The sequence below is a fragment of the Hemiscyllium ocellatum genome, chromosome 18, assembly GCF_020745735.1.
Source record: "Hemiscyllium ocellatum isolate sHemOce1 chromosome 18, sHemOce1.pat.X.cur, whole genome shotgun sequence".
Classification (NCBI taxonomy): Eukaryota; Metazoa; Chordata; class Chondrichthyes; order Orectolobiformes; family Hemiscylliidae; genus Hemiscyllium; species Hemiscyllium ocellatum.
Window position 1 is genome coordinate 17,399,360 of NC_083418.1, and position 20,498 is coordinate 17,419,857.

Consider the following 20,498-nt stretch of genomic DNA (forward strand, 5'->3'; position numbering starts at 1 on the left):
ATGAGAATGGAATAACTACGTTATAGCAAAAATGGATGATTTTTAGCCGAAGCTCTGAATATATTACTTAATTAATGTTGCTTCTGTTTTTGCAATAAATGTTTATTTTCACTTACAAAAACTGATCAATAACATCACCTTAATTCAGTACATGCTCTCAGTCCTAAGACTTTAGCAGGCTCCTTTGTTTCAGATTTTACCTTCAACCATGTTGCATTTCAAACTCTGGAGCTTGGAACATTATCCTCGATCAAAGCAGAGACATTACCATTGCACCACCATCTGGCAGAATCAGAAATTTCTTATTCCATCCAGTGATCATTTTAAATAACATCTCCAATCCTAATTGGTGGCTGTTGGTGTTTCTCCTGTTCCTAACCCAGCAACTGTTGGTGTTTCTCCTGTTCCTGACCCAGCGACTGTTGGTGTTTCTCCTGTTCCTAACCCAGCGACTGTTGGTGTTTCTCCTGTTCCTGACCCAGCGACTGTTGGTGTTTCTCCTGTTCGTAACCCAGTGACCGTTGGTGTTTCTCCTGTTCCTAACCCAGCGACTGTTGGTGTTTCTCCTGTTCCTAACCCAGTGACAATTGGTGTTTCTCCTGTTCCTGACCCAGTGACTGTTGGTGTTTCTCCTGTTCCTAACCCAGCGACTGTTGGTGTTTCTCCTGTTCCTAACCCAGTGACTGTTGGTGTTTCTCCTGTTCCTGACCCAGTGACTGTTGGTGTTTCTCCTGTTCCTGACCCAGCGACTGTTGGTGTTTCTCCTGTTCCTAACCCAGCGACTGTTGGTGTTTCTCCTGTTCCTAACCCAGCGACTGTTGGTGTTTCTCCTGTTCCTAACCCAGCGACTGTTGGTGTTTCTCCTGTTCCTAACCCAGCGACTGTTGGTGTTTCTCCTGTTCCTAACCCAGCGACTGTTGGTGTTTCTCCTGTTCCTAACCCAGCGACTGTTGGTGTTTCTCCTGTTCCTGACCCAGTGACTGTTGGTGTTTCTCCTGTTCCTGACCCAGTGACTGTTGGTGTTTCTCCTGTTCTTCATCCAGCCAACGTTGGTGTTTCTCCTGTTCCTAACCCAACGACTGTTGGTGTTTCTCCTGTTCCTGACCCAGCGACTGTTGGTGTTTCTCCCGTTCCTAACCCAGTGACTGTTGGTGTTTCTCCTGTTCTTCGTCCAGCCAACGTTGGTGTTTCTCCTGTTACTAACCCAGCAACTGTTGATGTTTCTCCCATTGCTCGCACAACTGCTGGAAGTCTCCCGTTACTACCCAGATGAAACAATGGTATTCCCTTTCAAACTTTGTGGTATTTCTCCCAACTGATCAGCTATTTGTGTTTTAAGTTTTGTCTCTACTATAAATCATTGATAGATAGTAAGTGCTGAAAAACCTCAGTGGATCAGGCAATGTCTGTGTAGTGAAATCGAATAAATGCTTCAGGTCTGTGGCTGGAGCTGAATACAGACAAAAATGTCATGGTTTTAAGGTATTGGAAGGGAGAGAGAACAGGAAGAAAGGAGAAGGGTTGGAGGCTGGGGAAATGAAAGAACAAAACTAATAAGACAACCACATGCAGCATGATGGGATGGTATCACATCCATAGGTCTGTGTGGGTAAATCTTTCATCATTGCATCAGCAAGGAATGAGCCCACCTGATGTCCTTTTCTGCATTTTACTGTTAAAACTCTAGAGGACAGTAATCCTTAATCAAATCAACATTACTAACATATTTTTCATGTCATTTTTATATTTATCTGTGGTTGCCATTAGAGAGCTGTCAGGCTCCTAGGTATCTGGTTGATGGGATGATGGGCTGGATTTAGGTATCTCATCATTGGTCCTTCGGTCATTGTCTATTGCAGCACATATTTCACTTCCTCCTTTTTGGCTTCTCTGTTCATTGGAGGCAGGAAAGCTGTAGTGCAGTGTAATTTCTCTGATGCAAATATTATTGAAATTGAAATCTTATGACCCTCTCAAGCAGAATAAGAGGTTCCCCTTCCACTATTTGAACAGAAAGTGGTGGAATTTACCCTGTGTCCCGGTCGATATTTGTCCCTCCAATACCACGAATCACACTCCGTATCTGCTTACTGCTATTTTGGGAGAGCTTGCTGCTCACTGATTGGCTGTCATGTTTCTTACATTTGAAAAATGACCATACTTTTCAAGAAGTTCATTGGTGGTAAAATGCTTTAAGCAATTCTCAGTTTGTGAAAGTTATAGAAATAGAAGTTCTTTGGTAACACTTTTCTGAAGATGTAACTATATGTACTTAAGAGTCAGACAGCACAGAAATAGACCCTTCGGTCCAACCAGTCCATGCTGAACATAATCCCCAAAGTAAACTAGTCCCACCTGCCTGCTCCTGGCCCATACCCCTCCATGCCTTGCCTATCCATTTACTTATTTAAGTGTCTTTGAAATGTTTTAAGTGTGAACACATCCACCACTGCCCTCAGGAAGTTTATTCCAAAATAAAACCACTCTCTGTGTAAAAGATTTGTCCTTCATGTCTTTTTTAAATCTCTCTCCTCACCTTAAAACTATGCACCCTATTCTTGAAATCCCCAACCCTTCGGAAAAGACACCCTTAACTTTATCTATACACATGATTTTATAAATCTCTATAAGGTCACTTCTCAAACTCCTATGCTCCAGTGAAAAAACTGCTAGCCTATCCAAACTTTCTTGATTAGATTTGATTAGATTCCCTACAGTGTGAAAACAGGCCCTTCGGCCCAACAAGTCCACACCGAGCCTCCGAAGAGAAACCCACCCAGACCCATTTCCCTCTGACTAATGCACCTAACACTATGAGCAATTTAGCATGGCCAATTCACCTGGCCTGCACATCTTTGGACTGTGGGAGGACCTGGAGGAAACCCATGCAGACACGAGTAGAATGTGCAAACTGCACACAGACAGTTGCCCGAGGCTGGAATCGAACCCGGGTCCCTGGTGCTGTGAGGCAGCAGTGCTAACCACTGTGCCACCATGCCGCCGCCGCCCCTTTATAATTCAAACCTTCCATCCTCAGCAACATCTCTTCTGAACCCTCTCTAGCTGTGTAACAGAATCTACATTCTCCTGTTCCAGAATGTGGGTAGTCCTCTGACTGACTTAGAATTTTGCACTAAGTATCATGTGTGCATTACAAATGGATAGAGGCAGAAATACCTGGCAGAATGCTAGAAAAGTCTTGTAGGGTTGAATTCTTGGGAGAAGCGACAGCATTGGTAACACCAGCAGTTAACTCAGTTATACTATAACCACGTTATAACATCTTTTCAATCCTTTAAAAATAATCAAAAATTTATTTCAAATTATACTCAAGGTATTAAATCCAAGCTAACAACACGCATCGTAACAATTCAGAAAGATTCAGTATTTGCATGTGTGAAACTATAGTTGAATTTTCAGTTAAGTTTTAGCTTAATGTTAAACCAGTGATTTATCTTTCATAAGGTATGGGCATTGCTGGCATTTCTAGAATCTCTTATTCAAATCTTTAAAAGGTGCATTCTTGAACCACTGCGGCTTGTGTGATGTAACCACAGAGCTGTTATGAAGGGAGTTCTTGGGCTTTAATCCAGTGACAAATTAGTCCCAAGTCGGGATGATTAAAGGCTTACAGGGCACTTACTGACAGTGTGGTTCCACTGCACCTGCTGCTCTTGTCGGTTAAGGTGGCAAACGTCATGGTTTTGGGGGGTGCTGTCAAAAGGGACTTAGCAAGTTGCGACAGTGACACTCAGAAAGTACGCACTACGGCCACTGTGAGTTGAGATGGTTGGGGGTTGCTCATCAGTGGGTTGCTTTATCCTGAATGGTATTAGGTTTTTTTTGAGGATTGTTGAAGATGCAACTTATCCAGGTAAATGAAGAGTGTTCCATCACACCCCTAACTTGGAGATTGAGGACAGGATTTGAAGAATCATAACCACAGTATATATATTCTACTGACTCATCACAATTTATGGCCAATGGCAACTCCAAGATGCTGGAAGTTTTACTTATTTATTTTTAAAAATTCATTTGTGGGATGAGGGTGTCTCTGGCTAGGCCAGCTTTATTCTGGATGAAGGGCTCTTGCCCGAAACGTCGACTTTCCTGCTCTTCGGATGCTGCCTGACCTTCTGTGCTTTTCCAGCACCACTCTAATCTAAACTCTGGTTTCCAGCATCCGCAGTCCTCACTTTTGCCCAGCATTTATCGCCTATCCTAATTGCCCAGACAGCAGTTACGAGTCAACCACATTGCTATGGGTCTGGAATCACATGTAAACCCGACCAGGTAAATGTCCTTCCCTAAAAAGATGTTTGTGAACCAGAAGGGTTTTTCAACCATCAACAATGGTTTCATGGTCATCGTTAGACTCTTAATTCCAGATTTCAATTGAAGTCAAATTTGAAGTGCTGCAGTACACAGGCCTGGTTTTCCCAATTTCTCCTCATAGGACAGTCCTGCTATCCTTGAAACAAGTCTGGGGGTGGCGGGGGGGGGGGATGAACCTTCGGTGAAGGTGGGACTTCAATCTTCGCAAAGACTGTGCATTGCACTCACAGTTGCATCTGTGACAGGGAAATCGAAGAACGTGAGGCCATGTAGGTTTTTCCATCTTGTTGGCTCTTCAACCGCCTGGTTTGGTAGAGGTGTCTTTTAGGACTTCACCAGCTCAGTCAATCTTGGTGATGGACAGGTAGGTGGCAATCAGGAGGAGGTTTCCTTTCCTTGGTCACATCTGATCTGACCTCATGAGATGTCATGGGTTCTGAAGTCAGTGTTGAGGTCTCCCAAACCAATTCCATCATGGCTAAAATCTGACGGAGGAGTCTGTGACAGTTTCTCTAAGGTATAATTCTATACGTGCTTGAATGGGCTGTGGGGCAGCTCTCTCAATTTTGGTGCAGGCCCCAAGTTAATGGTGAGAACAACCGAGGGTTGACGGGGAAGGGTGTGCCTTTATCATTTCCAGAGTCTGGGTTGATCCTGGTTTTATTCTTGTTCAACTTTTCTGTAGTGGTTCTATAATTTACCAGCTTACAAGGCCATTTCAGAGGGTAGTTAAGAGACAACCATATTGCTATGGGTCTGTCGACAGATGTAGGCCAGACCAGGCAAGGACGGCGAAGAAACAGATAGGGTTTCATGACAGCCTGATAGTTTCACTGTCACCATCACTGAGATATGAACTGATTGAAGGTAATCTCCACCAGCTGAGATGACATCAATCTTGTTTCTTTTCCCAGATAATTAACCTGAGAATTAGACTGATTTACCATGCGGTACCATTAGCACTAAGCTATGCTCTCGGTTAAAGTTACCTGGAGAAAAGAACTTACTGACTACTTTCCCTAAAGAGTGACCTGCATAATAATTGAATGCAAAGGACTTGGGATAGATGCTCCTAATAAGAGTTTTGTTACCGCTTACGCCAGAGCGCAATCTTTGGACTTGAGTCATTGTAAAATATTCAATTTTGTTGAGTCTGAATGTCAGTGATTAGGAGACCATGGCAAAGGTTGCATGAAACAATCCACACATGGATATCTGACATCAGTGTGAATATTCACCCGTGCTGTAGATGAGCTCTGTACGTATAGTAGGACAGGTTGTAAAGTTCATAGAGTCATATGAGCACAAGTCTTCAGATTTACAGTGTAGCTCTGCAACTGACCACAGGTATTTCCTGATAGAGCTATCCTAGACAATGCCCTTTTCTTTCACTGGCTGGCGAGATGGGTCAAGGCCGCATTGTTTCATTTGTATAGCTATATCAAACAGATAATCGTAGCACTCACACCTGTGGAGGGAAACACAATTGGGTTAAAGTGCATTGTTCAGAGACACTGAAATAGGTTAACCAGCACAGACTGCACTCACATCGTTTTAGCATTTTGCCACGTCTCCCCCCATACATAGATGCCATGGCGCCGAACCAGTACAGCGCAGGATTCTGGGTATTCCTCCATGGCACGTGCCATTCGGTCCTTCAGATCCTTTTCCTCTGGGGTATTCTCTATGATAGGAACCACCAGCAGCTCATCATATCTGGCAAACACAAAAACATTTAGTGATGTTTCATAAAACAAAGAAACCATTAGCCTAATGTTTAAATTTGGGTAATAGTTTCGCATTGCCAAGTAACCTCAACAAGATGAATGAACTAGCTTTATTGTCACAGGCACTCAAATGAATACAGTAAAAACTTTACAGGAAATGTAAAGGGGGGTAGAGGTTTGAAACTCCCTTCCACAAACAGCAGTTAATGCCAGATAAGTTAGTAGTTTTAAATCTGGGATAAATACATTTTTGTTAAGCAAAGATATTCATGGATATGACAGGTGTATGGATCATAGATCACCATGATCTCACTGAATGGGCAGAATAGGCTGAACAGCGTACTCCTCTTCTTATATTCCTATAAAGAAATGCACTTTCAGTTCCTTTACTAACATGCAGCTAAATCAATTGTCTTTATGTTTATTAACTTAATAACTCATTTGATTCTGTGGGTGTGAATAACATAAAATGAAACTGCTTTCACATTGACTTCTTTCAGCCTTCTCTCACTCCCAGGAGGATTCCATGCCATTTTGTCTCACCTCTTCTGTACCTTGATTATATAATTATTATTAGCACAGAGGACTTCATTGTGTGACAGCATGGTGCAAATAACTAACATGTCCTCAAAAGACAGCCCCCTCATAAGACATTCCTGAAATTAATTTTGCTAAGCCTTCTGTGCATTGTCCCTTCCAGGTCATTTTTATGAAGTGAATCCTGTAACAAAACTCAATTTTAAGCTCTGCCATACAAACTATTTGTCAATGCTTTCCCAATAGCAAGGAGAAAACTTGGCTGACACCATCACTTCAGACATGATTTGGATGTGGGCAGGGCTTGGGTGCAAAGCAATATTTCTACCCACAATGTTACCCACAAGTTATTGCTGCTAGGTGAAAACAAAATGAGAACAATATTGTGTGGCCCATCAGCAGGATTAAGCAAAACAAGATTGGATTAATGTTCGCTGAGGAGTGCAGTACCTGTAACAGCCTCCAGACCGACATTTCCTGATTCCTTTAATCATTTCTTGATGTGTAATTTGAAATTCCTTTCCTGGGAAGAGGAGAGTCACCATGACAGCAGCTTTGGAGTGTGTGTGGATGACTGCTCCAGATCCTGTAAAATTATAATCAGCACTTCATACGGACTCCCTTCAAACAGACATGGAACCGAACCAGCAGCACAAACATCTCACTCAGACAAGACAGAAAGCTGGTGTAGATAAGGGGGCATTCATTCCCGGAGAGTTATAATATCTGGCAATGTTTCAAAATTAAAATTCTCATTCTTGTGGTCAAATCCCTTCATGAACCTCATCCCCTTATATCTCCAAAATTTTCCAACTCTGCAATCTGACAGGTTCAGATCTCTTGAAAAAAAACCCATTTTCATTGTCCATTCTATGGAGACTTTGTCTTCAGTATCTAGGCCCTGGGAATTGGAACTCACTTCCTAAACCTCTCCCTCTATCCTGTAACTTAATGTGTTAAAAGCTCTTCAAAAGCTGTTGCTTCCTTCCTGTAATAACTAGTAGAAAAATAAACATATTAACATGTGTTGCAGAGCTTTCTTGCACTGGCTTCAGTTCTGTCGTACCAAGTGTTCTCCAAAGCTTGAGCAGTGACAGTTTATTGCCCCTCTGCCTCTGCTGTTGTGTTGCAGGAATTATTCTATAATCTACATCAAAGAGCCGTAGGAGATGGGTGACATACTAAGCGAGTATTTTGCATCAGTTTTTACTGTGGGAAAGGACATGGAAGATATAGAATGTGGGGAAATAGATGGTGACATTTTGAAAAATGTCTTTATTACAGAGGAGGAAGTGCTGATGTCTTAAAACGCATAAAGGTGGATAAATCCCCAGGACCTGATCAGGTGTACCTGAGAACTTGGTGGGAAGCTAGAGAAGTGATTGCTGGGCCTCTTGCTGAGATATTTGTATCATCTATTGTCACAGGTGAGGTGCCGGAAGACTGGAGGTTGGCTAACACGGTGCCACTGTTTAAGAAGGGTGGTAAGGACAAGCCAGGGAACTATAGACCGGTGAGCCTGACGTCAGTGGTGGGCAAATTGTTGGAGGGAATCCTGAGGGACAGGATGTACATGTATTTGGAAAGGCAAGGGCTGATTAGGGATAGCCAACTTGGCTTTATGCATGGGAAATTATGTCTCACAAACTTGATTGAGTTTTATGAAGAAGTAACAAAGAGGATTGAGGGCAGAGCAGTAGATGTGATCTATATGGACTTCTGTAAGGCATTCAACAAGGTTCCCCATGGGAGACTGGTTAGCAAAGTTAGATCTCATGGAAACTGAGCAGAAAAATGTGTTGATGGAAAAGCGCAGCAGGTCAGGCAGCATCCAAAGAGCAGGAGAATCGACGTTTCGGGCATGAGCCCTTCTTCAGGAATTCCTGAAGAAGGGCTCATGCCTGAAACGTTGATTCTCCTGCTCCTTGGATGCTGCCTGACCTGATGCGCTTTTCCAGCAACACATTTTCAACTCTGATCTCCAGCACCTGCAGTCCTCACTTTCTCCTAGGTCTCATAGAATACAGGGAGAACTAGCCATTTGGATACAGAACTGGCTTAAAGGTAGAAGACAGTGGGTGGTGGTGGAGGGTTGCTTTTCAGACTGGAAGCATGTGACTAGTGGAATGCCACAAAGATCAATGCTGGGTCCACTACATTTCATCATTTATATAAATGATTTGGATGTGAGCTTAAGAGGTATAGTTAGTAAATTTGTAGATGACATCAAAATTGAGGATGTAGTGGACAGTGAAGAAGGTTATCTCAGACTACAACAGGATCTGGACCAGATGGGCCAATGAGCTGAGGATTGGCAGATGGAGTTTAATTGAGATAAATGTGAGGTGCTGCATTTTGGGAAAGCAAAATTTAGCAGGACTTATACACTTAATGGTAAGGTCCTAGGGAGTGTTGCTCAACAAAGAGACCTTGGAGTGCAGGTTCATAGCTCCTTGAAAGTAGAGTCACAGGTAGATGGTATAGTGAAGGCAGTGTTTGGTATGCTTTCCTTTATTGGTCAGAGTATTGAGTATAGGAGTTGGGAGATCATGTTGCAGTTGTACAGGACATTGGTTAGGCCACTGTTGGAATATTGTGTGTAAGTCTGGTTGCCTTCCCTATCAGAAAGATGTTGTGAAACTTGAAAGGGTTCAGAAAAAATTTATAAGGATGTTGCCAGGGTTGGAGGATTTGAGCTATAGGGAGAGTCTGAACAGGTTGGGGCTGTTTTCCCTGGAGTGTCGGAGGCTGAGGGATGACCTTTTTGAGGTTTATAAAATCATGAGGGCCATGAATAGGATAAATAGATAAAGTCTTTTCCCTGGGGTGGGGGAGACCAGAACTAGAGGGCATAGGTTTAGGGTGAGAGGGAAAAGATATCAAAGAGACCTAAGGGGCAACTTTTTCACGCAGAGGGTGATACGTGTATGGAAGGAGCTGCCAGAGGAAGTGGTGGAAGCTGGTACAATTGCAACATTTAAAAAACATCTGGATGGGTATATGAATAGGAAGGGTTTGGAGGGATATGGGCCGGGTGCTAGATTAGTTTAAAATATCTGGTTGGCATGGACGAGTTGGACTGAAAGGTCTGTTTCTCTGCTGTACATCTCTATGACTCTAATCATGTTCCTTTATGAATGAAATAACTCACGTTTATATAACATCTTATACATAATAATGTGAATGTTTCAAGATATTTTACAAAAAGACAGGAGAAAGTGAGGTCTGCAGATCCTGGAGATCAGAGCTGAAAATGTGTTGCTGGAAAAGCGCAGCAGGTCAGGCAGCATCAAAGGGCAGGAGAATCGACATTTCGGGCATGAGCCCTTCTTCAGGAATTCCTGAAGAAGGGCTCATGCCTGAAACGTCGATCCTCCTGCTCTTTGGATGCTGCCTGACCTGCTGCGCTTTTCCAGCAACACATTTTTCAGCTCTGACACAAAACAGAACCAAGCCGAGAGGAAAAGATTAGGAAAACTAGACTGAAGAGATGTATTTGGGTTGAATAGAAGCTAAGAAAAACAATGATATGGCAATGCTGATTAAAATCAAAGCTTGTGGAACTGAAGGCTAAATAACAACCTAATCAGGAGACTGGTTAGAAAGGAGAAAATAGTAGTGTTAATGGGCTAAGTTGGAAGGATGGAGCTAGTGGTTACACAAGAACGTTTGTTGGAGCTTAAACTATATACTCGAGTTATTGATGCAGGGTTTTCCAACTGTGGTGCATGACTCTCAGGGAGTTAGCAGTGGAAATGTGAGGCTGCAATTTCTCATGCAGCAATGAATGGAGCTCTGACTGACAACTAACAGTTGCGTGGTACTTTTAAGTCCTTTGTTTTTTTAAAATGGAGGGCATGACTGTGATTGCCCTGTCCTTGAGGCATGAATCCCGCACTGAAGGAAACACCTAGTGGCAAGGTAACTGTTTCTCCAGGTAAACTTTCTTCATTAAACAGCTTCCCCTGCTATCAGAAGTCTCTCTGTAACCCCAGCCCCTCCTGTGACAGGTCCTGAAACCCAATCCTGGACTGCTCTCACAGGTCGCGGCAAGCTTCAAGCACCTCAATGAGATCACAATGGGAAGACCTTTGGGAAGCACTGTGCAGGTGTCCACCCGTATCCACGGGTGATACGTTCCAAGACCTATCTCGGATACCTGAAACCGTGCATAGTAGCGAACCCTATCATTTAAATGGGAAACTTACCGCCCCGGCAGCCCCCTGGAATTATTTCTGCAATGTTTCATGTAGTATTTTCGGGCCACGGTAAACCGCAGATAACTGAAAGAGCGGAAACAGAACCCGCAGATATCGGGGTTCTACTGTGCTAGTGATTTACTTAACCACAATAGAAAGCCAAGTATATAAGCTTACCTAATACAAAATAGTTTAAGGAGGTACATGAACTTAAAAAGAAGCATTGATATAGTGAGTGAATAGACAAAACTGCGACACATACATTTTAACAGACTGAGTGAGGTCATCCAAAATTAACCAAATAGGATAGATTTTTTAAAAAACATATTAATCAAATGATGGATAGTTGGGAGAGTCCAGAGAGAGTTAGGGTCCATGTACACAAATCATTAGAAGAATAGAGGGCTAAGAAGTTAATGGAAGAAGATTTTGCTATAACTGTACACAACCTTAGCCAAAACACACTTGGAATGTGAACACATTTCTGGTCACTAAGAAAGCCTTGTAAAGAGGCAGCTCAGATTCACCAGGTTATTACCCGAGCTTCAGGGGTCAGACTGTGAGGCGACAACATATTATACACCCTGGAGGGTTCAGAGTCTTAGGATTTTGAAAAGATAAAACAGGCAGAGAGAAACTTTATTATTCATTCACAGGATGAGCCTGGCCAGCATTTATTCATCATTACTAGTCTCTCAGGGGGCAGTTGAGTGTTAACCACATTGCGATAGATCCAGAGTCACATGTAAACCAGATCAGGTAAATCTGGCATTTTCCTTCCCTAAGGGACATTAGTGAACCAGATGGGCTTTTACAATAATCAACAATGGTTTCGTGGTCATCATTAGACAATATTTAGACTACTTCCAGCATTTGCTGTGTTGGGATTCAAACCACAGTCGCCAGAATACTTCCTTGGACATTTGATTACTCGTCCAGTGACAAGATCAGTCATCCACAAAATGATATTTGGAGGTAGTGGGACAGAGCCAGACAAGAGCTTACATTTAAAAGGAATGAGACTATAATGAGGAGGAATCAGTGCACATCAGTGAAATCCATGGTGAATTGGCAATTAAGTCTCAGAATGGATATCTATAGATGAAGATTTGCACCGTTTGAAGTTAATGAGAACCAAATTTGTGAAGTTAGCAAACAGAGTGTTGGGTAGTCAAGTCTGTGTTGGTAAAAGCAATTTTAAGGGTTCGGCGGCTGAAGATGTGGGCTGAGGAAAGCAAAAGAGGAAGAAGCTCAAATCTTTTTTTAATCTTGGTCACCAACATTCACAGGCTGTTAGAGGACAGTGCGCAGTTGGTCATCAGAGAAATGGACAAACCCAGTTTGTCAAGGTTTGGTACATAGATACATTCACTTTCGTGGTGTTTGACCAGCAAAGTTGAACCGGGTCAGATTTTCTTCTTGAAAGGAGCTGTATTTCTCTGCAGAATTATACAAACCTGGAAGAGGAGTCTGCACTTTCTTTGGTAATAATGTGGGAAACATACTACTCACTGTTATGGGACTTCAATGTTATCAAACACAGTCATACTCAAAATATTTTCATTATATATTTGAGTACCTTTAACTCAACCAAATGGTCAGAAATGGAGAAACTGAATTTTTCAGCTATTGCTGGACAGTGGGGCATCCCACCTGTGAGGAATTGTAGTGAAGGATCATGCATACACACCCATTCGGGATGGGTCCATTCCATTCAGAGGCAGTGTGCCAGCTCACTGGCTTCCTCTACTGAAAACAAGAAACCACATACACTCACTCATGGAATATGCAAAACAGATGGGAGAAACCAATGTTCAGGACCAATATGTAGATCAAGTGTTCTGGAAGATTTTATTCACAAACCTCGCATGGTGTAGGCATTCATAAAAAGGGGGGTGCATTGGCTTTTCTTCAGCTTCTTCCAGAGTGGAGGGCCAGAGATGTCACGTTCTTTTATGTCACAGACAAACAAGTCACCAGGCTGCAAGACAGCAGAATTTAGGAACACAAGGTTGGACAGAGGACAGTGAAAACTGATTCTGATTTGGAGAGTTGCTGTGTGAGTGGCAGAAGCTGAACTCTTGCAAAACAGTACACATCTGTGCATTATACTTTGTGATTCTTCCCATAACGTACGAGCAAGACACTTGTGATACGTTTGTTCAACTACATAGCCTGAGGGTCTATAAGACACTGATGTATTCGAAGAGCTTGTGTTGAGTTACATTGGAAGCAAACCGAGGACACAGAGATCAGTGGCAGCAAGGTAGCTATTTGAAATAACAAGCAGCTTAGAATCATGCTTGCAGACTGAGCAGAGGTGTTCTGCAAGGTGGTCACTCAATCTACATTTAGTCTCTCCAATATTGGGACTAGAATGTGAGCAGTAAATGCAGTATAATAAACTGAAAGAAGACCAAGTAAATATCATTTGGAAGGATTGATCGATGCCTCAGATGGTGAAAACCTTGGAAGTAAACAGGAAGGTTCATCACCGCCTGTCCTCGCATGGAAGACCATGCTAGGAAAAAGGGATAGGTTGTTGGGGATGACTGAGCAGTGCATCAAAGTATTGTAGAGGGAATGATCTCTTCAGAACATTGAAAGGGAAAGAGAGGGGAAGATGTGTTAAGTGGAGGCATCACATTAAAGGTCACAGAAAGGGAGAAGAGCAGTTGCATGATGAAATCAGTGCATTGCAAAGTAATGGGAAGTAGAACTCTACCATGATGCTTAAGAGAGAAGGACCATCAAATGTTCCTTTCCTACCATCCAGTCATACATTCTTTTTTTTAATTTTCCCCATCCTCCCCACACTACCCTGCTTCCCTTTCACTTGCTGCTAATCTATGTTTAGAGGGATTTGGGCCAAATGCAGGCAGTCACTTCCAGCAAGATGGCAGCAGAGTAGGACACTCCTCTGCTCTGTCTGTTATTTTTTTCCTCTTTCCCTTTCTCTCCCATTACGCCCAGAGGTGAATCCTGGAGCAGCAGCAGGCGGCTGCGAGGTCCAGGACAGAGCCTCGGGTGCAGGATACAGTCCTGGACCTTATCTTGGAGAGGCTGAGTGCCGGTATGGAGTGGACTCATGCTTGGACTGGAGCGAGGCGGTCTGGCACAGGCGGTCAGAGGATATGCTGAGGCCCTACACTGAGCTGCTAGAATGTAATGTTTATCTGAAATGTTGTACCTTACTGTAATGTCAATCCTTTAACAATGTCTTACTTCTGACTTATTGTTTTAAACAACTTTTTATTCCTCTGTTTTATCCAAGATTTGTACCAAGGTACTTGTACCTAAGATGGTGCCATAATAGGCAGCCATTATAAAGGTTTTTCACTGTATTTCTACATTGGAGCACATGTAGCAATAAAGAAAATTCTGTTCTATTAGGTTTCTAATTTTTCTCTTTTTGATGAAAGTTCATTGACCTGACACTTCATTTGTCTCTGACGGGTACCACTTCACCCACTGGGTATTGCCAGCACTTTTTGCTTTTAAAACCATTTAGGTTTGGCAGACTTCTCAAATTATTGCAGCAGATGCAGATTAATCATTCTCTCTCTGCAGGTTGGGAAAGGTGCTCTGCATTTGAACCTGAGGCTTATTCATCCCACACAATATCAACAGGATGAGAGTGTAAATTGCTGCATATAATTAACCAGGCAGCCTCATTAAGTATAAGCCCTTGGCTCTGCTGTTCAATTGTACATGAAAATATAACCATTTTAAATCACTTTTCAATATTTGATTCATTGAGATGCCAACACTTTGTGCAGAGAAACATACTGTTAATAACACTGGTTAGCTAGACTTTGGCTTTTTTGTTAGAAGTAATAATGAGGCTGTCATAATTCAGCATTATTAAAGCACAAATTGGAACTTCTGCCAACTGCAGATATGTGGTAAAATGTGAAAATGAGAAAAGATGCTGCGTGAATTTCTCTGCTCTTCCAGAAACATTGCTATCACTGTAGCATGCTTTCACAAGATTATATTATGGGAGCCCAAGTAACCTTACCAACTAAAGGCTCTTCCATCTTTGATATGGTTTCTCTGGAACACAAAATTCTAAACTGCAATACAGCCAGCCGAGGAGAGAATTCCTCTTCGAAGATATGAAATTTGTAGAGACATGTCAATGGCTGGTGTTACCAGCTGCCTTTCAGGAGGTAATGTTTTTGACTGAGTCAGAAGGTGTAGATTTAAGTTTATTCCACACACCTGAGTATATAATAGAACTGACACTTTACAGAGATTGTAGTTCTGAGGGAATGCTGATCTTCAGACGAAATGGGAAAAAGGCCCTTTCAGATGGATATATAAGATTCGACAGCAAATGGGAAAGATGAGTAGGAGGGTTCACCGTAATTTTCAGGGCAATATTTATCCCATCAGCCAATATAAATAAAATATGAAATAAAATCCAAAATGCTGGAAGTACTCAGCTATTGAGACAGCATCTCTGGAGAGAGAGATAATGTTTATGTTTCAGGTCAACGACCTTGCATTAGAATTCCTTTCACAAAATCCTGATCTGGAATTATCCCCTTGCTGTTTGTGTGAAGGTTGGGCACTGTATTTCCTAGATTACAACTGTGACATTGCAAAAGAATTTTACTAAATGCAAAGCACACTTGGAGATCTTGAAATCATAGAAGGTGCAGGATAAATGCAAATCCTTTTTGCTTTCTCTTGACCAGAATAAATTAGTCACTCACACACCTGGATCCTCTCCTTCTGAACACCTGATGGAGCAATATAGATCTCATCCCTGAAAAAGAAAACATTAAATTGGTTTTAGACTTCAACAAAACAGGCACTCGGATAGAATTGATAAAACAGTGTTTAACAGAGACAGAATTAAAGACCTTTATTGTCTTACTTAGAGTCATAGAGACGTGCAGCACGGAAACAGACTCTTTGGTCCAACTTGTCCACTCTGACCAGAAACCCGAAATTAATCAAGCTCCATTTGCCAGCACTTGGCCCATATACCTCCAAACCCTTCCTATTCATATACCCATCCAGATGCCTTTTAAATGCTGTAATTGTACCAGCCTCCACCACTTCCTCTGGCAGCTCATTCCATACACGCACCACCCTCTGTGTGAAAAAGTTGCTCCTCAGGTCTCTTTTATATCTTTCCCCTCTCACCCTAAACCTATACCCTCTAGCGCTGGACTCCCCCAACCCAGGGAAAAGACCTTGTTTTTTTACTCTATCCATGCCCCTCATGATTTTATTATTCCAGCACAACTTTACAAAGTACTCTCTAGCCAAAGAAGCATGGGGAAGGGTGGCCAATGTGCTGTAGAATGTGTAGCTAATTTGTGTAGTGCAAAATCCCAGAAACAGCGATGGGGTAATGATGAGATAAATCTGTTTTAAGTAACCTTTCCCCCAAAACAGATGTTGCACCCTTCTCTAGGGGGATTAGGTGGATGATATATTTCATATCAGTCACAGTGCGTTGAGTCATCCAGTGAGCTAGATGGGCAGTAGGACCATGCAGCATCCCTTGGGAGACTGTTTGAAATTCAGACCTCCCTTATTCCAAGCAATAACCGGAGGATCCTTGCACTGAACTCACCGGGTAGTAGGTCATTGTGCTCATCATCATCCCTACTGCCATTTGCTCAAAATATTTTCTGACTTAATCTCACCCTCATCAGCAAAGTTGGTTTTATATCAGTTCAACAAAAACTAAAGGAGAGAAGTTTAATGAGTAACAGTGTAATGACATTTAAATGGATAAATGTTAAATTAAATTTATGATAACCTTTTTAAGTAAATGTATTGCTCAACAGTGTAATGAGCTATTTATAATGAACTAGGTACACAAATACCAGACTTCTAAAGTATAAACTAATTTGAATATTCACAATTAGGAAGATAACAACTTTCTTTAACTTGCTTTATGCCAGAAGGCAGTTACGGTCACATATCGCAAAGGCCCCAGTACCTGCAGATAAGATAGATACCATAAATATTAATGAGTTTTATAATAGCCTTCATCGCAGAGAGATATATCCTGCACCTCAAGAATGCCGTCAGTTTGGAGGAACCATAGAACCATTACATCACCCAAGAAAGGCCATTGATTCATCATCTCAATGCTGACCCTCCCAAAGAGTAATTCTCATTCTGCTCCTTACTGGCTTTCCTCTGTGCCCTGAACATTCATCCTTCTCTTATATTTGTAATATCTAGAAAATGTACAACAATCTATGACACTGATGGAGGACATTCTGTCCATCATTTCAACACTAACCAAGAGAAAAGCCACCCAGTCTCATCCCATTGGACAGCACTTTGTCCTACACACCGGAGAATACTGTGCTTCCAATGCATTTTTAGACAACTTTTAAATGGGTTGAGAGTTTGTGTCTCTACTCACCTTTCAGACAGTGAACACCTCATTTTTTACTCCAGACTTCTACCACACCCTGCATGAAAAATAAATAATTCCTTGAACTCTTCTTTGTTATTTCAGCCAATCATTTTAAATCTATGTCCCAGGTTACTCAGCTCTCCACTGTGTGAAATAGGACATTCTTGTTTACTCTACCTAGACCCCTCACAACACTGTAGCCTCTAAGAAATCAAATTATAATTTTATCTGGATTTACAGGTGCTTAACTATTATCTCATGGGATAATCTTCACCAAACTGTAGCAGTCCTTGGGCTATGTCTATAAAGTAAGGAACAATAGATCCCTTAGCAGCCAACCATCTTGAATTGCTGCATCAATGACCTTCCCTCCATCATAAGGCCAAATGCTCGCTGATGATTGGACAATGTTCAGCACTTCTTGTGACTCATCAGTCACTGAAGCAGTTCATGACTAAATGCACAACGACCTGGATAAATCCAGGTCTGAGCTGACAAGTGGCAAGTGGTGCCACACAACTGCCAGGAAATCACTAACTCCAAATAGACAGATTCTAACCATTGCTTCTTGAAATTCAATGGCACTACCATTGCTGAATCTCCCACTGTCTATGTCCTGGAGGTTGCCATTGACTAGAAGTTGAACTGGATCAGTCACACGAATAGAGTGGCTACTAGAGCAGGTCAGACACTAAGAATCCAGCCAGGGGTAATTCACCTCTTAACTCTCAAAAGCCTCTCCACCATCTACCAGGCACAAGCCAGGATTGTGATGGAATACTCCCCTCTTGTCTGGATGGAGGCAGCTCCAAAAATACTCAAGAAGCTTGACACCACCCAAAACAAAATAGCCGGTCAGATCCACAAACATTTACTCCCTCCACTACCAACGCTCAGTCGCAGCAGTGTGTATGATCTACAAGATGCAGTGCAGAAATTTACGAAGGCTCTTCAGAACTGTGACATTCCCTTGCTAACAACATTGTGGGTCCACCTACCCCAAACAGACTGCAATGGTTCATGAAGGCAGAAACACCATAATTGGAGGTGTAGTGGACAGTGGAGAAGGTTACCTCAGAGTACAATGGGATCTTGATCAGATGGCCCAATGGGTGGAAGAGTGGCAGATAGAGTTTAATTTAGATAAATGTGAGATGCTGCATTTAGACAAGCATACCAAGCACCTTCTTCAGTATCCTACCTACCTGAGACTAACCTTTCAAGGAGCTATGAACCTGCACTCCAAGATCTCTTTGTTCAGCAACACTCCCCAGGACCTTACCATTAAGTGTATAAGTCCTGCTAAGATTTGCTTTCCCAAAATGCAGCACCTCACATTTATCTAAATTAAACTCCATCTGCCACACCTCAGCCCATTAGTCCATCTGATCAAGATCCTGCTGTACTCTGAGGTAACCTTCTTCTCTGGCCACTATACCTCTAATTGTGGTGTCACCTGAAAACTTACTAACCATTCCTCCAATGTTCACATCCAAGCTATTTACATAAACGGAGGATGTTGTGAAATTTGAAAGGGCTCAGAAAAGATTTACAAGGATGTTGCCACGGTTGGAGGGTATGAGCTAGACGGAGAGGTTGAATAGGCTGGGGCTGTTTTCCCTGGAACGCCAGAGGCTGAGGGGTGACCTTACAGAGGTTTTTCACACAGAGGGTGGTGTGTGTAGGAATGAGCTGTCAGAGGAAGTGGTGGAGGCTGGTACAATTAAAACATGTGGCAGGCATCTGGATGGGTATGCAAACAGGAAGGGTTTACAGAGATACGGGCCACGTGTTGGCAAATGGGACTAGATTAACTTAGGATATCTGATTGGCATGGACAAGTTGGACCAAAGGCTTGTTTCTCTGCTGTATAGTTCTATGACTCTAAGGCAGCTCAGCGCCACCTTCTCAAGGGTAACTGGGATGAGCAATAAACACTCACCTAGCCAGCATTGCCCACATCCCATGAATTAATAAAAAAATTTCTCCTTTCAATGTGTGGTCCTTGAAATGCAACTGCATGTCATTAGTAAAACGTCAACTTTCCCAAACCCTTTATCTGGAGGCTTTATGCTTCTGACTTGAGCCACAGAACTGAATTTGTCAAACAGAAAATTCTAAGCTTCCAAGCTTAACAACTAATGCCAGGTTTTACAACCAGTGGGGATGTTATTGGGCAGAACGTATGAAAAGCTCTTATCTGGTTCATTAGCCAGTACAATGCAGAGCAGATAGACACACCACAGTTGTGACTGTATCAATCCTCTCCATCTGGACAAGCACAATGAGAATGGGCATATCTCAATTCCTTGACTGTATAGTACTGATGGAACAGAGTACAGTAAGCTTTTGTAAATCAGATATTAGAATCCCTTGGCTAGAGTACTGAGCCCAGCTCTATGCACCACATTTTAGGGAAATGGTTAAGAACTTGGAAGCTGCAGAAGTAATCTACTAGGTACTAGAGATGAAAGAGTTCAGTCACAGAGATAGAAATGGCAAACTGAGCCTGTCATCATAGAGTATGGAAGATTAAGGGGAGATTTGATAGTGGAGTTCAAAATTATGAGGTTCCAAACAGATAAATAAGAAGAAACTGAACAGATTTAAGACAATTAGCAAAACAGAAGAGAGAGAAGAGAAGAATTATTCTTATATAGCAAATTATTTCATTGTGCTTCCACATCAAAATGTAAGTAGATTAAGCAATAATTTACTAAAGAAAATTAGATCAGTGCTCAAAAAAACTGCAAAGCCAAGGAAAAGGAATAGTGAAATGGGAATAACTGGGTCGCTCTTTCAGGGAGCCATTATTCTCCAAACCATCTAAATATGCATCATGTTACATGATGCGATTAATAATTTTAATATGTCCATTCATAAATATCTTAGTGTTCATGAAACACTTTTTAGAAAAAAAGAAAACTTAATTTAGATGTTTCTACACAGTTGTGTTCTGCCCATCATTCTTTTTCTCTTTTTTTCCTCATTTTTGGTTTGGAACTGTGAGTTGCAGTAGAGAATCAAATGTTATTTTTTTTAAAATGGAGAATACAAGACTGATGTTTGCTGTTGGGAACTGGCTTGGAAAGGTAATGCAGTCTAATGATTGCTCTAAGGACACAGTGGACAATTAGGCTCTGTGGTGCTGCTTTGCTCAGGGACTGTCTGGATGTTGCACTGGTCAATCAAGGGAAGACTGGTGCTGACCAATTGCAGAGAGTGTTTAAAAAAAGAGAGAGAAACCACAGGATGAACTGGTTTAGACTGAGTTTTGAGCAGGAGGCAGTGTTGCTTTCAAAGCTG

The 20,498-nt window shown here is 42.1% G+C and overlaps 1 protein-coding gene across 1 annotated transcript in view; it reads right to left on the reverse strand.

The window, feature by feature from the left end:
* Positions 1-3,351: 3,351 nt before the first annotated feature.
* apip (APAF1 interacting protein) overlaps positions 3,352-20,498 on the reverse strand; it is a 54,281-nt gene continuing 37,134 nt past the window's right edge. Inside the window, exons 3-7 of the mRNA XM_060838404.1 lie at positions 15,524-15,572; positions 12,662-12,779; positions 7,050-7,185; positions 5,884-6,051; positions 3,352-5,803 (exon numbers count right to left, since the gene is read on the reverse strand). Coding sequence (XP_060694387.1) covers positions 5,704-5,803; positions 5,884-6,051; positions 7,050-7,185; positions 12,662-12,779; positions 15,524-15,572 — 571 coding nt within the window. The 3' untranslated portion in view covers positions 3,352-5,703. The remainder of the gene's footprint in view (positions 5,804-5,883; positions 6,052-7,049; positions 7,186-12,661; positions 12,780-15,523; positions 15,573-20,498) is intronic.